Here is a 21,795-nt window from a genome sequence, read left to right as displayed (position 1 = left end):
AGTGAGAGGTGTTTTACTGTTTTTTTATTTTAATTTTTTTAAATTACATAACAAACTTATCCCTGTCATTGTAAATAAAATTATAAACAAAAGTGTTAATTTTTATTATCATCTATGATCTTATTCTAGCATAACATTGAATATTAACATCAAATAGTTTCATGTTGGTACTTCTAATATTATTTTTATTTATGGTGCATATATAAATTTAACTTGTGTGTTTTGATATGCACCTAAACTTTTTAGTGACCGGTGTTAGACTATATGTAGTCATAAAGCTCTATTACCAGGCATTATGCGTCACGTAGCGCTCAGTCAGAATTATGGTTTTACAAAAGGGGCAATTTCATAGAATAGTAACCAAGTTTCAAAAGTGTTCCAATTAGGTCACTCAACTTTCATATTTTATTAAATTAAAGGTTTTAACATGTTTTTTTAACGCTTTTAATTTTTGTTTCACATAGAAAATCTTTTTATCTTTTTTTTATGTTGACGTTGACCGGCGGCGTGGATTTTATTTTTTATTTGAGAATTTTAATATAATTAACGTTTTTTAATTTTTTAAAATATAACTACCTATTGCAAATTCCGACCCCACATCTTATCCTCAATTTCTTTCTTAACAAACCAAAAAATCGGTGAAACTCGATTTGAAGACTTAGTGACCCGATTTGAGAAAAATATGCATGAGTGACCTCATTGGAACACTTTTGAGAGTTTGTTACTATTCTATGAGATATTCCCTTTACAAAAACATGGTGTAGTCATAACTCTCCACCACCAGGCGTTATGTACCACGTGGCGCCCAGTCACTATTAATTTTATTTATTTTTTTAAATAATAATTCATTTAAATAATTAAACATAAAATTAAAAAAACAACATTATATATATTATTAAAAAGAGGATCTTTAAATGTGAGTTTACTATTCATTTTACTATTCATATTTACAATCACAACCCCTCTTCTATATATTAAGTCACACTTTTGTTTTTTTGGTTAGAAAATAAATATATAAAATGTCAAAACTGGACCCTCGATCCGGATGAATATTATCTAATAAGATTAAAACATGATTTTAGTGTCGCAAGACCTTGATTGGGCCACGTGACATCGCCTCATTGATCCACGCAATTTGTTGTTTTTTTACTTTACTTCTGGTACCATAACGAATGTAACGAAAATCGACTAAACGCAAATTTTTGTGTGTGTTTTAGTTCTGGTATCATAACAAATGTTTTTACCTCCGGTACCGTAATGAATGTAATAGAAACCAACCGAATGCTATTTTATTTTTAGTTCCGGTACCGTAATGAATCTGAATTTGTGTAGGCTGACCTCCTGATCAATACCCGAGACCGACAACGCTTTGAGTTTTACCAACAACCGAGTTTAACCGACCCTACCCCATTGGTCTGCCTAAATTTCTCATTTTTTTCTTTTTGAATTTGTTTTGCTTTTAATTTAGTTCCGGTTTCGTAATGTACATAACCGAATTCACGTCGAGTTACCTTCTCAACGCCTGAGAACAACGTCGTTTGGGTTTTACCTCCGCATGGGTTTTTAACAACCAAATAGATGTCGTTTTAAGTATTTTAGTTTTTTATATGATAATCTTTTTATATGTTAGGTCAAAGAATATATTTTTTTAGAATGTTCGGGCCTTACCTACATTGTTTATACCGCAAATAACATAACCAATACCGAAGGAATTCGTATTAACTCGCTGTTGTAACGCCCGAATTTTACCGACCAATTTCGCCCCGCAACGCGCGGGTAAATTACTAGTTAAAATTTAAAAAGTAGATTAAACTTCCAAATAAAAACTAAATTAAAATAAAATAAATACATCAAATTAAAAAAAAAATACATAAATAATACTAATAAAACTACATGTGATATTTTTCTAAAATTTTCGCTTGTCGAGCGGCTTTTAGAGATCGGACTCTCGGGTCATCTTCGGTTAGATCGCTTGATAAAATCTCGATGTCTTTGTCCATTTCATTCCATCTAAGTAATTCGACGGCGTCCAAATTTACTTTAAGTCGTTGGGTTCCAAGCTCGTGTAAATCTTGGAGTCGAGAGTTCATTTCTTTGAATTGAGTTTTCAATTCAGCATTCAAACCTGTTGCCGACGACGAAGCGACCCCTTTCCCCTTACCTTGCCCTTGCTTCTTTAACCCCCCGGCTGAGGCATCTCGATAGTATTCAACGCTTCATTATCGCTTAGGTTGAAGTTTTGAGCGTCGGAACGGGGCGTGTCTGGATCAACCGAAGACGATGTTTTAGACTTTTTATTACGCGGACCACCTTCGGCTTCGGCATCCAAAACCAGACCCCATTTTGGGTGAAACCTCAAGTAGTCTTTCCAAATGCCAAAGTAATTGAAGGACCCCAAGACCTTATGTTGATACTCTGTCAACGCGTTTTCCATGACATCCGCGTCCGACACGCCGCTACTTCTCGTTCGATTCATCCGAGAGAAAACCGTATGGAAACCCATGCATTTGGTGTTTATGTCGGCCCATTTCGACAGTAACGAATCTTTTTCTCGACGCGATTCCCCGCCAAGTTCGTGGAACAACTCTTTAATTTTGTGCCAAAATACCCCCGTTTTTTTATAGTTCGCTAAAAAAAATAAAAACATTACAAGTTCAGTGTTTATTCTAAGAAAATTAAAAAATATACATGTATTTTAAAAACCTACCGCACTTGGCATCTTCCGATATCGCGCACCATGCACGAGCACATAGTACGCACTCGTCGTTCTTCCACGGTATAACCGTCTTTTTAACCCGATGTTCGCCGGCGGGCTTCTTTGCGTGTTTTCTCGGACGTCCGCGTTGGCTCGAACCACCTACGGTCTCCGGGACGGGTTGTGTCTCTGGCATGAACTCGACCTCGGGTTGGGTCTCCAGGACGGGTTGGGAACCTGAACCGGCAAAAATGTTTGCCGTTGGGTTTTGGAAGCCGGACACCGCATTTGGCATAGAGTTTTGTAAAAATGCAATGTACGCGGCCATTTGCGGGTCCAACATATGCGTGACGGGTACGGTTGGCATCGGGGCCGTAGATGGGTTCGGTTGTGGATTTTGGTTGCTTGTGTTGCCTTGACGGGAAAGTTGACCGAAACCGAGAACATTTTGGTTTTTATTCGAAAACATTTTGGTAGTATTGTAGTAGAAATAATTGTGTTATATTTGTAGAGAAGTAGAAGAGCAGTGTTAAAAAAATGAGATTTAGGTTGGTTTTTATAGTGTATATTTTAGTTAATTTTTACTTTTTTTAATGTGCAACGGCTCAATCCAACGGATATGTCAACGGTAACATTTTGTAACTCGAGACATTCAGCGCGTTTTATACATAACGTTCAAAAAAAATGCCAAAACGCCCCGGGGTGGGGGGGGGTGTTCCCCCGGCGTTATAGGCTAAAACGCCTACAAAACTCAACCATTACGGATGGTCTTATAATATTGCCTCTCTTAGAGCATTCTCAACCATTCTCTAAAGTTGTCAAACCCATATAATTTATGGTAAATTTTAAGAAACCATCAAAATCACCTCTCCAATCAATTCCCTATTATATGGATGAGTTATATGGCAACTAAAGTAAATCCCTAAATATAGGGACTCAATTTTTATCCATACCATATAATATATCACATATCTTCCAATCACCATTTACTACTATATAATAAGACAAAAGAGAAAAAAATAATAAAGAATTAATTTATGGATATGAATAGGGAATAGAATGTGGAAGAATTTTGAAAAACGATAGATAAATTTATGGAATGATGTTTTTTAGCTAAATTATAGGGAAAATATATGGAATGGGATGTGAATGCTCTTACGTGGCATACTCGTAGTTGGTGGTGCGATGTTGATGAGAAAAAAGAAGTTATTATTAGCTTAGAAAAATTACAAGTAGTTGTTTAAAAAAAGTACAAAAATAGAATAAAAAAACTATAAAATTACGTGCAACGCAAAGGTTTTGTTGGCTAGTTTACATTTAAAATGACTATTTTCTATTTATTCAAAAACTATAAAAGTTATAAATTATCCAGTGAATATCGTTTTTAATTGCACATTTTCTCGTATATTATAAATTATACTCCGAAGCTACATAAATTTTTTTCTAAATTAACTCGAGGCCCAATAAGACTATGAGTAGTCAAGACTCTCAATTTCCAGACATTATGCGTCACGTGACGTCCAGTCAGAGTTATGATTTTTTACAAAAACAGGGTGTAGTCATAACTCTCCACCCCCAGGCATTATACGTCACGTGGCGTCCAGTCAGAGTTATGATTTTTTACAAAAACAGAAATTTTTTACAAAAACAGGGTGTAGTTATAACTCTCCACCCCCAGGCGTTATGCGCCACGTGGGATCCAGTCACTTTTACACTTTTTATTTATTTTTTTAAATTTTTTTATTAAAAATAATCAAATAATAATAATAATAATATAACATGATAATACTAATAATAATAAGTAGACTTGCTCATTCATGTCATACTAACAAACAAACACAACCTTTAATTAGACTCCAACAGATTCTCAGCCTCCATCTCCCTTTACAACCTCACTTTCTACCAAACTTATCAATGACTATCCTCTCAACACCACCCACAAATCTTCAATTTTTCTTTTCATCCTCCAAAACCCTCTTTCATAACTTCAATCTTTCTCTTCATCCTTCAAAACCCACTTCCTGTGGAAGAGAAGAAAGATTCCAATGAGGGTCCGGAGCTGCCATTGATTCCGATGAGGGTGGAGGAGAAAGGATTCATGGAACAAAGGTTTTTTTTTAAAAATTCTGTCATTCTAGCGTTTTAAACAAAAAGCTAAAAAAAACTTACCCCAAAACGGGGGGGGGGGGGGGGGGGGGGTGCCCCCGGCGTTATAGCCCAAAACGCTTCACATGAAGATCAACTACGGATGGTCTAATTAAACAATGTGACAGAGTTATAGACCTCGATAGTGTACCCAAATGGCTATTTATATAAAGAATAAACTTTAATTTTGTGAAAAAAGAGAAAATTTTTGGACAAACGAGAAGCAGTTTAATCTTTGGGCTTCATTATAAGGCCCATGAACTTGTCTATTTAGCGTGAGCCGAAGGTTTAGTGTTCTTAAAATGAAGGATTTAATTGGGCCCATTCCACATCATTATAAAACTTTATATACTAAGTATTTTATTACTGAAAATATACTTTTTTAATAAGATATTAATTATGTGAAGGATGACTAAAAGATATTTGAATATGTAGAGTTAAACTTCGGCCTATAAAATGATATTGGCGATTTTAAACATTTAATTACTTTACTATGGGACAATAAATATACAATTGATTATGAAACACAATGTTTCAGCATCAGTGTTACGTTAAAATTTGTTGTATGTGCAAAAACTAATGAAAACAAAATTTATTGAATCTATTCAATTTTGAATCTTAAATGGTAAGAACTAAGAAATATTTAACAATATTACATGCTAAACAACGAGAACCATGTGATCGCCATGTGATATAACATGTTATAGTTGATGTCCAAAGTTGGACCACTATGATATCTTGCTAATGTTAAAAAGGCTTTATAGCATGTTCCCTACAATGGGGTATCCTTGGAAACACGACTATTTTGTAAAAGTATATCTTTTTCCGTCTTTAAAATAATAACATTTTTAAACGTCTCTAGTGATACTTTTGTTTGGATATCCAAGGATTTGGATCTAAATCTCATTTTTGTCTAATAATGAGCTTGGTTTAAAAAATAAATTTGAGTTGGGATTGGTTAAAAGTTAAATGATCAAAGGGCTAAGTCTCCCAAGGGTTTATGTTAAAAAAGAAGAAAGGTAAAAAAGGAAAAGAAAAGAAAAAGTAAATCATGTCTCACAAAAGTGACTTTTTTTTAATTAAATTATATCTTTTTTCAAGTTTGACTAATTTATTTTCATAATAAGATGCGTCATTGGATCTATACTTCAACGTCTACTTATTTAAATAAATTTTAAAGTTTTCTGCTTATTTTTCTAATCACTTAACACTTAAAAAACACCATATAAGAGATTTATAATCTTTTTACATTGAGACTGATTTTTTTTCCTTTGACGAAAAAAAAACTACACTAGTTCATGTGTATGGCTTTAGTTAAGCTCAATATAACCATTTTTTAAAGAATCGAGAACTATATAAATACTTATATCATTTGTTACAATTGTGATACATAAGACACTTATATAACGACGGAATTTACGTAGGACCCAATTCTATTTTACACTATTTTCTTTATAGATTTCTCTCATTATATTTTTCTAAGAAGTTTTTATCAGAATATAATATGATTTTCCCATCTCTTACTAAAATAGCTTAAGCTTTATACTAAAGAAGCCCATAACTGTAAAGCAAACAACAAATTTTTTTATCAGAGAAAAAAGAAAAGGAGTAACCAAACTTTGGGCTGGGCCCAAGAGAGATTCAATGAATCCTGGTTCCTTGGAGGACACAAGGTTGATTTTATTTCTGAAGTTGCAATGACTTCATAAACTTCTTTTTTCTTTGAGATAGCTTTATGAACACTTAATGTTTGGGTTATGAGTTTTGGTTTGGGTCTTGTGTAAACCAACTAAGAAATATGGATCAATTGATAGTTTGATCTTAGATTTGTTTATTCTAAGTCGGGGTTTATAATTCAAAATTTCAGATTTGGTTACTTACATTATTATTGATGTTGTATCATTTATCTAGTATTCGCAATCCTAGTGTCGGATGTCTTACAACTAATTCAATCTTTTATCAAAGTACTAAGCATCCAGAGGTTAATATGTACTTCATACGAGACATGATGGTTTATTTAAAGTCTTCATGTTTGCTATGTACCCACTCGTCTTCAAATTGTTTACTTATTGAATAAAGAACTATCCGCTCAACATCATTTGATTCACTTCGCTCCAAGCTTCACGCTAGGCCCCATTAAGCCTACATAGGCATATTATTATTATTATTATTATCCAGTAATTGTTTATTATTAATAATTTATTTAACCGACATTTATTATTAGTATTATTGTTTGATTTATGTTAACGAACTTGCAACCTAGGCCTTGGCCATAGCAATGACTTGCATACAAGATGGATTTGGCTAAGCGGAACCCTAGATAGCTTGACGCATATGAACTCCACATTCTGCATGCAACTTCATTGCACGTATGCACATCATCTCCACCATTTACACCATCAGTCCATCGCACAACAGAAACACACAATATTTGTAGTTTGTAAAGGGGGGGGGGGGGGGGGGGGGGGGTTGTTTATCATTGAAACTTACATATATTGGAACTTTATTTTTGATCAATTCTTCTAGTTTAATTTTGTCTATTTATTTAATTAGTTAAGTTAATACGATCATATTAGTTGTTAGTTTGTTACTTTCACCTAAATGTCAAATGTAAAAGAATTTTATAAAATATTATCAACCCTCCGGGAATCGGGATGCTCTCAATAAAGTCCCAAACTAACGAGATTTGAGTGATTATTCTTCGGACCATTAAATAAAAAAAATGTCCGTCTTATCAACCTAATCAAAAAGTTGAAATTGTGAGTTTCTTTAACATACCACCAACAAATGCAAGTGATGAAGTGATTGAATTCATGGATTATGGGCGTATGTGTTTTTGCTTTTGTCTCTTGAATATCTTTATTTTTAATTATTTTGGAAAGAAAAACTTAAATGTCTTTATATCTTACAAAGAAGAAAGTGAAAAGAAAGCTCTTTCAAGACATATCACGACAGTTGTATAATTTCACATCTCTCATTTATTTGATGATAAATAAAAAGGTTCAGAAAATATTCATGGTATTTGATGCTTTGATTTGAAAAACACATATAAAAACATCTCAAATGGAATCGTTTTACATAATAAACACGTGTAGTGAAGTTCATTCAATCAAACTACACGACCATTTTAACAAACAAGTTTTTGTCTACTTATCTTGCATGTGTAATTTTTTACGCAACACAAGTTTACTTGAAAGTCAAAAACGAGTTTACTTACATGTATAAAACAGTTATGTGACCGCTCATTTATTCTATCTTCTACTACCTCTAATATCTTTTATGCAGTATATATAAATGTGTTATATGTTTTTGTAGTTCTTAATATAATATTGATTCTGAGCGAAAGGCACGCATCGTGTGTATATACCTACACACATATAAAGGTGGTTTAGTTAATAAGAAAAAGTTAATTAAAATAAAATTTTTAAATAATTCAAACTCTCCTAAAAAAGATAGAAAGCATTATTAAAGAAAATAATAATGATGTGATATCCAAATATAAAAGAATGTTGATGTCGATAAGCAACGTGTTATTTATTTATTGCATATATTCCTTTTCTATACCTACTCTATGCTAATTTCCAAACACTTTTATTTATTTTTGAGAACGACCTCTTCCTTAGAAAATTGTTATACGTCATCAACTCTTTTGGCAACCGTAAGTGTTTGATATTAAAAAAAGTTACAAGTTACAAACTCAAACTTATATATGCCACCATTCTAATGATAAAAAAATGGGACATTTATATATTGTGCAAAGTTATACATGACAACTTAACTTATGTTGTGATAATCAAGTTTATAATTGTGAGGACCAGTGACGTCTTTCAATTCAGCCTTGTGAGAATTAAAGTTCAAAGTTTGAAACGTTACAAATTCAAAGCATTGAGTTCTTAAATTTATGTTTGCAATGTGCTTAAATGATAATCATATTCTCAAAGGCAAAGTGATGATCTTAAGTATTGATCATTTATATACTTGTGTTATAGTCTAGTATGCAGAGTCGTCTCCGAGAATTTAAATATATCGGCCGAGTCTTTCCTGCTAGTATGTATCCTATTGGGTCTTAAGGTTTAGCTTAGAAAATATACAACATGCATTATAGTCCATTCATAAGTATATTTAATCTTGTTCTTTGATTACATGATTGTACAATGATTCTTATGTTTCAATACTTTTCTCCTACTAACTTATTTCACTTTCTTTCTTTCATTTAATTTTTATTTTCCTTTTCTTCTTTCTTCTAATCTTCTTTCAATGTTCACTCTTTAATTTTGTAGTTTCTTTCTTACTTTTTCATCTTCCTTTATTTTTCATTTTTTCTCATCTTCCTCTTTCCTTCTTCATTCAATGATTGACAATTCTATATTAGGGTTTTCTCTGTTTTTTTTCTTTAATTTTCTATGTTCTCCATCTTGTTTTGTTCTTTTATGCATACAAGTTTTTCTTTCTCATATTAATTTGGGCCAGTCATAAGAATTTAAAGGCTTTGGGCGAGTCAAAAGAATTAAAACACACACTTAGGCACTAATATTAATCCACTTTAATAAACCTCATAACATGTTAGCACTTCTCTTCAAATCATCATACCATCAAATTTGACTATTGCATATGTTTATTTGAGAAACCAAAGTAAATGCAATTTACTTTATAAAAAAATGTTACATAAGGTGATTTCTTTTAGTTACTTAAAGAAAGTAAATATGAAAGTAATATCCAAGGAATATACATATCCATATCCATTGTGCAATAAAAATAAGTAGTTTTTAAGTTTGTTGCCCACTTGTTTAAAGTTTAGTAAATGAGTTAAAAGGTTAAGCACTTATTAGTTAAGTGGTAGGGACAATGTATACACATTATATTTGTTAATTGTTAATTGGCTTACGTCTTACCCATCCATATATATGTTTTGTTATTCTAATAAGTAATAATTACTACTATTTAAACACCTAAAAAAAGTATTAACTCATAATCACACCTTTTTAATAAATTAAATAATATTTTAGTGTAAGGTCACGATCTTCATCCAACTTGTCCACAAAGCAAAACTATTGGATTACAATATGTTAAGTTGTCAATATTTGTCAAGTTCCAAGGATTTTGACCCGACTTATTTAGGACAGGGTAAAAAGAGGTAATCTCACCTATTTAACTTTTTTCCCTTTTAAGATTGCACAAGTGCTAATTATATATTCCGTAGAAGATAGATCATGATAGGGTTTAAGCTTGTGTAAAGAGAGAAAAACAGTAATGATACGAACATAAATATAATTTAAGTTTAATATTATTAATTAGTTTCCCTATTATAATTAAATTATGTTTTCTTGTCATTTATCTTTTTTTTATATGTCTTTGTTTTCCTATATATTGTAATTTTTGTTTGAGAAAAAGAACTGAAAGTGATATTGTGTCATTTAATGTATTATAAAGAGAGACATATAATCATTACGGGTTATAAAAATATCTTCAAGAGAATTCAAAAGCAAATAAACACGGTTATTCAACCATGAGATAGTGAAAACCGAAGGTTTGGGGTGTGCAAATCATAACCGATTAATCAAACCAAAATTGACCTGAAATCGAAACCGGATATTAACCAGTATAGTAGAAACCGGTTTGTAATTGATATTAACCATCGTTAGGGACAAGCTAGTAAGGGAATTTCATGTAGGAATTGATTAACTGAAACTGGCCAACTATTATTAGGTTAATAAGGTTAATTTCAATAAGTTAACTACAATAGGTTAACCGTTTAATAACCAAACCGAACTAGTTACATATGTTAGGGATTTTTCACTAAAATTCGGTTAGGAACCAAAACCATTTATTGAGATTAACCGGTTTTAAATTGACTGTTTGACCACAAAACGATTCGGTTAATATGCTTGATATATAGATCAAAACTGATTAAATAATTTCTGCCCCACAGGTTAGGGTACCCGACTCCATCTAACCGCTGAGTTTTTTTTTACCAAAATTCAATTTCTAGTAGTGTGAATCCAAGATTTTAAATTGAGCGTACCGTTACTTGACATATTGTATATACATGTGCGTCATATTCTATCCTTCTTCAAATATATGTTACTGAATTTGCCATGTTCTTATAACTTAGGTTAAAGAATAGAATTCGCATAATGTACAATATTAAAGCCATGCATTGTGGGGTGACGTTTCCATCACCTCATACACACTTTAACGAAATTTGCTCCGCCAAATCCAACGTCACCTTCACCTTAACGCCCTCTCATATTTTAGGTGGGTGGGATCTCTTTTCCATTTTCTCTTCATGAATCATACGCAAACACAAACATTTTTTTCTTTTCTTTTTTATATAAACATAATTAGTTAAACTACAGCGTGATAACTAAATGATAGGTTAATTAATGCCCATTATCTATACATGACGTGATTAAACATTACACACTTTTTAGTTAACCCATAACACAAAGTTTAATAACACTTACCGGAATAAAGTTGAAAGTCATTTACATATTAAAAAACAATTAAAATATAAAATAATATTTTAAGTTAACAACTCCGACAATTATAGAAACAAAACATCAAAGTCCAAACTGACTTTTCACTTATTAATAAGCCAATTAACACTTAGTGGTCACACTTTACAAAATTATATGGCAACTCAAGTTTTGACAAAACTTTACCAAAACCTTCAACATAAATTTCCCAATACTTAATTGATGATAATTACCTTCCTCCAACTGCATAATCCATTTCTTTACAAATATATATCTATATATATATAATTTAGGTTCATATATATAAACCTTTATTATGAGATTAATGATAGTGGATTTTGTTCATTGAAGGAGGTCATATTATTATTATTAACATTAATATTATTATTATTGCATGGCCATGCAGACGTTAATAGTAACTGGTTTGGAAGCTCCCACACACGCATTACTTGATGCAAGTCCCATAGTTTCTGCCGAAGCATCCCTAACTCGGACCAAAGAAGCTCGTTTTCGCGCCTAATAGTTTGTTGTTGGTGGATCATAAACCTTAACCGGTTTGTTAGGTCCCGGTTTGTGGACTTATGCCGGTTCACAAGGTTCCTTAGGTTCTCTAGGTGCTTTTGTTTTCGCATGCGGGACCGCCTTGCTGATTCTCGGTTCGATATCATGCGTCGTTGCTTTCGATCATCGATTGGGTGGACTATTGTTGGATGGTTGTCTTCTGAGCCTGAGGTGTTGGAGAGTGAGAATAGGGGTTGTTGAGGGGGGGAGGTAAAGGGGGTTTCGTGGGTGACGGTCCCCCACGGGTCGAAAGCGGTGTCGGAGGGGAGGTGGTCGACGGTGGCCGGAAAAATTAGTGATAACATTGCCGGAAAAATAAGTTATATTGGTGAAGGAAGGGAGAGGTAAAGGGAAGGAAGGATGGGTTGGAGGTTGGTATTTAAGGGCAAAACATTAGGTCTTGGTGGGGCCCACTCAAGGGCATTATAGTCATTAAAATGTGAGATTAAAGAGTGAATTGCACATTTAGTATTTAATTTCATATTCTTATGGATCGATTTACTAGTATATACATTTGGGAAAATTTTAAAAGGACCTATTTGAGATGAGAGAAAAATAACCTTAATATTTAAGTTTTCTAAATGTTTTTACAAATTTGAACTGGGATGATACTTTGGTTTTCGTTCTAACGAGATATTTAGCCCAATTAAAAGTTGACACGTGGATAAAGACTGACATAGGCGGTCAAAATTTTGAAAATCTTGAGGGTTCCGTCCAAATTATTTCATTAAATATTTTGCCATAAAATAGTCTTCTATACGGTTTTTTATGTTTTTTATCTGATCCGTACAAATTTTAAATGTTTTGAAAAAAGTGTTTTTTAAATTTTGTCTGCCAAGACGCATTTCATAAGGAATTAGTTTCAAGGAGATGATATTTTGTTTTTTTTTATTTAATTTCATATTCTTATGGATTTACTAGTGTAGTAGTGTTGACATTTTCTTTCTTTTATAAATGGTCTCTTTGTTTTAAGATATAGACTTACTTTTTATTTTAATATTTTTAAGTGTGATCGTATCTAACATGTCGGGTGCTATAAACGTGTATTAAAAAAGACCCATACATATAATTTTTGTTATTTTGAAAGATCGACTATAATTGTGACTTCGACGAGGGGTTAATTTTTGTGACTTTGACGGGAGGTTAATGTTAAGTCTTCGATCGCCCAACTGCCTAGTTCTAGTCCCCGGTGCTTTGAATTCAAATTTATGTGGGGTTGTGGGCTTGTTCTATGTTAAATCCATTGTGAAGTTGTAAATTACTGGACAAAAGGAGTTAACTTCGTTAGGCTTATTCTTAGTAAAAAAAAGGTTAATTATTAAGTAACTGTTCTAGTAACTGGACTACTTTATAAAATAAAAATTAAAATAAAATAAAATAAATAAACGAACAGGTCTAACTTAAAATCAAGTCCCTAATTTGCCCATAAATAAATAAACTTCGGCCACTCTCGAAATCGGGGCTTCAACCAACTGTGGTTGAGGCTCTACCTACCTCTGGGACGGGCATGTGTTTATGATTAAGATTAAAACCTATAATTAAATGGATTTAACCAACAAAAAAAATAATTAATCCTTGTTCGTTAAACGAAAGAAAGAATCATTTGTGAAAGCATGTTAATAACTACTATATTAACTATAAATGATGAATTTGTGCATAGTCTCAAGTTATAGGGAGTAAATACGTAAATTACTATAATTAATAACATGGTAATATGGTATTTTAACCGCAAGACCAACTGATTTACATACGGTTATTGCTGTCGAGTCAGCCGGCACTTAGGTGGGGACCACATAGACTTTACAAAAGCTTATGACGTCAGCAGTGTGGGCCCTAAGTTTTTGTGTTTGTGGCTTAATTACGAAGAAATAAAACAGGTGTCATCGATCACTGTTGGATACGTGTCACTACCCCATCGGCTGGCTAGCTGGCTGGAAGCCTTTAGAATTATAGCTAAAAACAGGTGGCGCGGCTTGGGGTCGGCGCGCCAAGCCGACTTACGGCGTACTAAATTTGAGGGGGAAAAAAAAGAGAGAAATAATTTAATGTTATAATTTAATTAAAAAAAGTTAATTGCTTTAATTACTAGTTAAAGTTTAAATTACACTTCTTTTTAATTAGGCAACAAATAGATAATTGTCTAGGTTTTTTGTACGGGGTAATCAAATGACAAAAAACCATCGTCAGCTGATCCAGCTCAGCCGTACATAACTCTTAAACGTCTTCAAGTTATCTTCAATTTTAGGGAAAACCCACCCGTTCGAAGACCCACTTGTGATAAAACCCGAACGTCCTCAGGATTGAACAAAAAATCACAAAGATCGCGGTCTTCCTTTATTGCGCAACCTATGTTCTCTCCAAAATATTGTCTGTAAAGATTGAACACGGGCATTCATTAAGAAACCATACTTCCTACCACATTGAAAATGAAGTCTATATTACACTTACTAAAATAAATTAATAATATTTAACACAAATCATCCATTAGGAGCACTAATCGAACACAAGTCATCAATTTAGCTTTCCCTTGTTGAAGACAAATCATGGATTTCACTTTCACTTATTGAACATTGATCATCCATTAGGATTCAGGACCACTAACTTAAAGGGTGCACACCAGGGGATATTGTTGTTGCACATATGATTTGTTTTATGTAAAAGCACTCCTTGTTTATTTTATACAAATCTGTTAGCACATACACGCAAGTGTGTTCTTATTTCGTTTAAAATACCTAGCTAGATCCAAACTGTTGTCGTTGGTGATGTTTGGGTAACTTCTCCTTCGTAGGTGACGATGGTTTAAATCATGTGTAGTGGATGAACTTTAACTAAAAAAAAAAAGCAACGTCACGCCATTGCTACCCCTTTGCCCATTCTTTCTTTGGCCTCTATGAGTGATGATGTGATAATGGTGTAGTGTCCACTATAGATGATCTTAGAGTGAGACTTCGCTACTATTGGTAAGTGTAAGTGTTTATTAAATAATGATACGAAAGTGATAATACGGAGTATAAGTAGTTGAAATGTGTGTGTGTGTGTATAGCCCTATACTGCTCGTATAGGCCTACCTTACGAGGCATGGTAAACATAAGCTGACACACAAACTGGTGATATCTTATAAAGTTGTCTCTATGTAACACGTAGAGATTATACAAGTCGTATAGGTTACACGTGGTGTTAAAAAAATATCTACCCTGGTATCCAAATATCGCATGCCATATTAAAATAAAAATAAGCATAGAAACATACATGATGTATTATAATCATAAAAATATTTACCCTATGCATACTAAAAGATAAAATCATTAACCTAATCTAAGTTTTTTTTTAAGTTTATTAATAGTATACAGTACTTTACTTGTCTTAAAGGTAAAATTAGTGTTTGGGAAGATGAGATAATGAGATTTAAAATAAAAATAAGTTTTTTTTAAGTATACAGTACTAAAAAAATTAGTGTTTGGGAAGATGAGATAATCATAAAAATATTTACCCTATGCATACTAAAAGATAAAATCATTAACCTAATCTAAGTTTTTTTTAAGTTTATTAATAGTATACAGTACTTTACTTGTCTTAAAGGTAAAATTAGTGTTTGGGAAGATGAGATAATGAGATTTAAAATAAACTTGTCGCATCACTCTTTTGCTTTCAAAAGTTTATGTGATATTACTTTTACGTATACGTCTACTTTATTAATTATATCTTAGAGAACTTTACAATGGCTTTAAATGTTAATTGGAAGTTAGTATTCAACTTTATTTTCTTAAGAAAATTATAATAAACTTAAACAAACGCGTATTTCGCATCACTGACTTGTTTGATAAATATTATGATCCATATTGATCAGCAAATTAATCTAGTGACACTAAACTAAAGTCATCTCTTATGTTTGTTGAAGATGACCCGTAAAAAGAATGTGCTATTAAATAAAATAATGGAATGTGTTCGTAGTGATTAATCTTTTAAACTATAGTCATCAAGCCCGTCCACGTTAGCTATGATTTTTATCCATTTCTTTCTTCTTTGGCATTGTCTTTGTTTTCCAATTTCCCCGTTTTCACTTTTCAGGCATTAATTGTGTTTCTCAAATAAAGGGAATTTAGCTTAATAATATCTTGTCGAATGGGCTTCGTTTTAAGTAATAACCTTGTGCAACTATTGGTGTAACTATAACAATACAATCGAATCTTCATTTATGTTGGTCAAAATCATACGAATTAGGATTCGTTGTCTTCTATATTTGATTACTTGGTGAGTAGTTTAATTTCACAACAAATTTCAAAGTCAAATTTTTTATAACTACACATCTTTTTGTCCACCAAAAGACCTAGTGGTCTAGAACCCTCCCCACTTTAAGGTGGGGCGCTTTTATCCAAATTCCAACACTTTGTATCACTAGGTTAAAGGTCCTTTATGCATATGTTTCAAATATTCGAACTTTTATTATATTAGAAGAAAATGATGGTCAAGTAAACTCGGTTCTAGTATGCTCTTTGTTAAATGCAGTTTAAGCGAGTTTTTGGTTTTTGTTACCATTAATTTGCCACATTAACAACCAACAATATTGAATAGATGGATTCAACTATGCATGTTGCCCTAAATCTATTTGCCACCCATCATAGTTATTTATATCTTCATCAGAAATCAAAGCTTTTAAATGTGATAGAGGGAAGCTTTACACATAAACATATTAATTTCGTAAAAAAATCATGGCATATTGACGTTTAAAAACTAATGAGTCCGATTACATAGTACATAGTGAAACTACACCAAAGAAACGAACAATCAATCACGAAATTGAAGTATTATTATTACGAATTAACGACCTAATGATTTACACGAAAAGTTGGAAACGAGTTACAAACGAAAACGATAGAATCGGAAAATCGCTCAATGACCCCTGAACTTGTATAATCCCGTTTAAATGACTAACACTTGTTAAGTATTTGACTTTAGACTTTAACATACTACATTGAATATGTCTTCTAGCACTATATACTATATGTATGTATTGGTAGTCTTGTGTTTATTTTAGTATTTAATAAAGTATTGTATGCATGTATAAATCATAAGTAGGGTTTATAGGTAATTAATCATTTAAAGGTAATGAAGAAAGCATTAAAGTGGTATGTGGTTTGGTGGAATTGGTTCCTTAATTGTTGCAACTTATAATGATTATTATCATGATAAGATAAAACTAGTTACGTATAAAAAGAAGAAGATGAAAGTTTTGCTTTTTAAAAGACAATTCCCTATTTTACTAAAAGATCATTAATAAAATAATAATTAAAGGACAAAATGTAGAATTTAATTGGTTTCATAATCTTTTATGTCTCGTGTTAACTCGTATTATATAATTACATGATCATTTTAATTCGATGTTCTCGTATGTATATTCTTGGTTTTATTCGAAAAGGATGAGACAACAGACTCATGTGCTAAGAATTTCATTGTACATTATACGAACAAAGAAGAATCGTTTCCATGATATTTCTTAACTCATTTGGTCACACTATAACTGCTCACGTTTCATATGGTGTGGAAAACGTTGGGATGGTTATGAACTACTAGCCACACAAAACTGGCGGTTAATATCAAGGCGGTAACAAAATTGTAACTGATAGAATGTTAAATATGATTTAAAATGAAAAGAGGAAATTCAATCGTTTTATTGAAACTTTTCATTTAAGTTTAGTTTAACCAAGATTTTTAATCCTAGTACTTAATTATTTTAAATATATATACATATAGCTCACAAACTTAAGAATATTACTCTCTTAAATTTGAACATAGTATTTTAAACTTGTTATAAAAGTACAACTGATCAATATAAGGTGCATCTTACTAATAAAGCAATATGACTAACTTATACGACATTACAATCTACCTAATACAATGGTGCGTCTAAAATTCAATGTTAAACCTACTATTATGATTAAATTGTGCAACCAAAACACTTCTTAAATCCCTCAATTCGTTGCACACATTAAAAAGTCCTTTTCACTAAAACTAGTCTTGTTTGTGTGTATATAGAGTGCACAAACTGGGTATTTTTTTTTATTGTTAAAACCGAGTAAGTTTCAAGTATGGTCAATATAAGTCACAAACAAGGGCCGAGTAAAATCGGTTCCGGGTATGGTCAGGTATTTGACCGGGTTTGCAAGATTTTTATCAGGTTTCAGGTAGGTCGGGTTGGGTTTGACCGGGTATTGTGGAACTGGCTTCGGTGGGTCGGTTCTGGTTTCGGGTATGGTTCTGGGGAGAAACTCAAAATCTAGTATGTACCCACGGATCGAGTCCAATTTCGGATAGGAACCGCAGGATCAGTTTCGAACCGGTTCTTTTGTGCACCTCTATATTATCACTAATCAGCAGTCACCCTCCCATAAAACCACAATAAACAAGTAAATAACAGGGCCGACCCACTAAATTGGGGTTTAGGCCCATAAAAAATTAAGGGCCTACTTTTTAAATTTACTTTAGATTTTTATTAAGGATTTGGGCCAACTTATTTTAAACTGGGCCTGCTTGTTAGCTTGTAGGCTTGTAGCTAATGTAAATACATTTGTGTATTATACACACCACTTGGTCCACTGAAACTAAAGGTGCGAATACCGGGTAACCGGTTAATGAAAATATCAGTTATTAAATAATCGGTTACAGTTTCTAACAGGTTTTTGAGTGAGAAAACACTAAACGTTGTAACCAGTTAAGTTCGGTTAATAGCCAGTCTATCTTTTGACCTATTAAAATTAACCGCTTACCATATGAAAACCCCTAACTAGTCCCTAATCTATGTTTAATGACGGTTACAAACCAGTTTCTTCTAAACAAGTTAATAGACGGTTTCGGTCAGCTGGTTAGGATTTGCACTTCTAACTGGAACCCTATGAGTAAACGAAAAATTGCGACCAGGACATTAACACATTTTATAAGTCAAACATCTTAACCCATTTAAAGTGTCACATATTCCCCAAATCTATGCACATTTTGAACCCCTACTTTAGACTTTTTAAAAACTATAAAAACAAATTATTTACCCCAACACAAACAATTAGTTCATCAATAAAGAATCATAAAAAAAAAACAAATCAATGTATGTCATGCCACATCAATGTCAATAACATCAACACAATTTCTTGAATCTTTTGTTGAAGATTCAGAGGAGTATGTTGTTTTATTGTAATGTATAGGTATGTTTCCATCGTCGTCGTCGTCGTCATAATTGTCATCGAGATCACTAAATGATACATCTTCATTATTCTCAATGGGAATTGTAACTTTATTAGTAACAATTTTTGGGCTTTCTTTCTTTAACCAATCATCATCATCTTTATATTCATGTGACTCTTCTTGAATCACAGATTTGTGACATTTGTCTACAATCTGAATATCATTAATCTTGATCGGGTGTTTTACGGTCTCAATTGCTGATACATCGAGTGGGACAGATTTCGAGTTACAATCAAGCATGTTTTGGGGAACAAGAACGCTTTAACTCGTGTGCTAGCAAGGCTCTAGCTTTCACAATCTGCATGACATACCAGAGTGTGAGATGAAAAAATCACTCATAAAACCGACACGAAACATGAACTATATAAGGTAATATCATTTTTAACTTTAGGGCTGCTAACAGGTTGTGTTCGTGGGTTGGCGGGTTTAACCCGATTAGGACATATGCATTCAAAGGCAGACATGAACACGACCTATTTAACCAAAATTTAAAAAATAAATAAATAAATAAATAAAAACTTAAACAATTGGCTTAAACGGGTAAACCCGTGAACCAGCCCAGTTGACACAAACACGGCCCATTTAACAGAAAATTCTTTGTTTTTTACTTATTAAAACTTTATAATTCTTAATTCACGTATTATTTTTATATTTTGAAGCAATTATATTTAAACACTGCCATAAAATTTTCAATTTTTAAATTTTGGATATGTAAAACACAGTTTAACAAACAAAATAAATAAACAAGTCAACCCACCGGATTAACACGACCCATTTAACTAAATGTGTTTGCGAGTTCTAACCAAAATTAACCCAAACTCGACACTGACCCGAACCCGTGTAGACCAATCATAGCAGACTTACATTTGGTGTTGAAAGAATTTCAGCATCATTGCATGCGAGTCTTGGATGCAAAAGTACAAAATATATCTTCCAGAAAGAACTCTCACTCATATATTTAGGACACAATTCAATCCTTAAAGCATTTAATCTTGGTACTAATTGTTCTACAGCCAAAACATGTTCTTGTTGTGCATCAGAGAGATCAAAATCTGGAGTAATTAAAAAACCAAACATAACCTAATTAACAAACTAATTATTATAGTAACAAGTAGATGAATAATGAGAAATCAAATAATTAATTATGATATTGAAATTAGATTAAAATAAGTTGTATTTAGGAGTACAAACGAGCCGAGCTGCTCACGAACTACTCGAGATCGAATCGATAAATAGCTCGAATTTAGTCAAGCTGAGCCCGGGCCTCATATAAAACTTGTTTTCGCTGTTGAGCCAGAGCTCGAGACTTATATGGGAAGATCTTTTAGCTCGTCAAGCCTTAAGTCCTTAACAAGCCTAGTTCGTCTCTTTTGAACTATGTATTCATTTCGCACTGCAAAATCAAGCTCTATACGAGCTTTGGGTTGTTAAGGTACTGCACACGAGCTCGAGCCAAGCTTAGGCTCGTTAAAGCTTTTCTCAAAATATAGGGACTGCACACGAGTTCGAGCCAAGCTTAGGCTCGTTAAAGCTTTTCTCAAAATATTTATAAATAAAAAAATATATACATAAGCTAATTGATAAATAATAAACAAGCAGAGCCTGATCTTGAAAAAAAGACTCGCGGGCTAGTTCGAGCTTTAGAAAAAAGAGCTTGAAACCAAAAAGGCCATATAGAAGCAAAAACCGAGAGCTTGGTTTTATGTTATTGTACTAACCTGTCTTATGGTTCGGTTTTGGTATTGCATGTAACAAAAACTGCAAAAATCAAACCAACCCGAATTTCTAAATTTTTATTTTTTATTTTCCTTTTTAAGTAATATATTAGAATTTAGTAAACATGTAACTTAAAATTTTAGTAAAATATATTTCAAAACCAAAAATACCAAAACCGAAAGATTTTCAAAAACTAAAAAACCGAGCCACGCACACGCCTAATCGCATTACCTTCATCTTCGGGTAACGGAAAACCCAGCCACGTTCCCGGATACATTACAATATCATTAACAAACGCCACAACTTCATCCGTAACGCCAACCGCCACATCATCACCATCACCTGAATCATAATCATCATCCGAATCCACCTGAAGGAACTCCGAAGCGAATTTCGATAATTCACTTCGGACTCTCCCTCCGATCTCCACCAAATCCCTCCGCATTCCCTCCGATCGCTCGTTAGAGCGATCAGAGGGAACCGGAGGGGCAATTAATGACGCGACACCCCAAAATTGACGAGTTAAGTTTTTAGTGATCTCTGATAAGTCTTGTTTTACGCCTCTTTGAGGCGAATTTTCTATGTTTTGTTCGACGTCGTCGTCGGTTTGTGGTTTGAGGCTTTTGGTGATGGATTGTGACATTGTACGGCTGCCGGAGATACGGTGGTGATCGGAAAATATTTATATAGTTGCTTGAAGATGAGATAACTAAGTGTGTGTGTGTGTGTGTGTGTGTGTTACACGAAATCTAATAATAATAATAATACTTTTTAGAGGTAGTGGTATAACGGAATATAACGGATTTATGAAAATATTATTATAAAGATTTGATGCATTGGGAAAGAAAACTGTATTCACCTAATACGCGGATTTATGTAAGGATGAGTTCGGTACCAAAGTACCAGTAATAAAAATCAGTGTTTTAAAAACCGTTATGTATCGGCCAGTTAAACCGGTTATACCGGATT

The 21,795-nt window shown here is 32.9% G+C and overlaps 1 protein-coding gene across 1 annotated transcript; it reads right to left on the bottom strand.

The window, feature by feature from the left end:
* Positions 1–18,610: 18,610 nt before the first annotated feature.
* LOC143580264 (uncharacterized) lies at positions 18,611–21,545 on the bottom strand. The gene is made up of 3 exons (XM_077063349.1): positions 21,058–21,545; positions 19,975–20,162; positions 18,611–19,408 (listed from the first exon to the last, which is right to left on the bottom strand). Exons 1-3 carry the CDS (start codon positions 21,467–21,469, stop codon positions 19,343–19,345), a joined length of 666 nt encoding a protein of 221 aa, XP_076919464.1. The 5' UTR covers positions 21,470–21,545; the 3' UTR covers positions 18,611–19,342.
* Between the last annotated feature and the right edge of the window lie 250 nt (positions 21,546–21,795).

This window comes from Bidens hawaiensis, unplaced genomic scaffold (genome assembly GCF_021521415.1).
Source record: "Bidens hawaiensis isolate Kalapana, Puna unplaced genomic scaffold, B.hawaiensis_p1.1 tig00030294_1, whole genome shotgun sequence".
Taxonomy (NCBI): domain Eukaryota; kingdom Viridiplantae; phylum Streptophyta; class Magnoliopsida; order Asterales; family Asteraceae; genus Bidens; species Bidens hawaiensis.
This window is presented reverse-complemented; position numbering and strand designations above follow the sequence as displayed.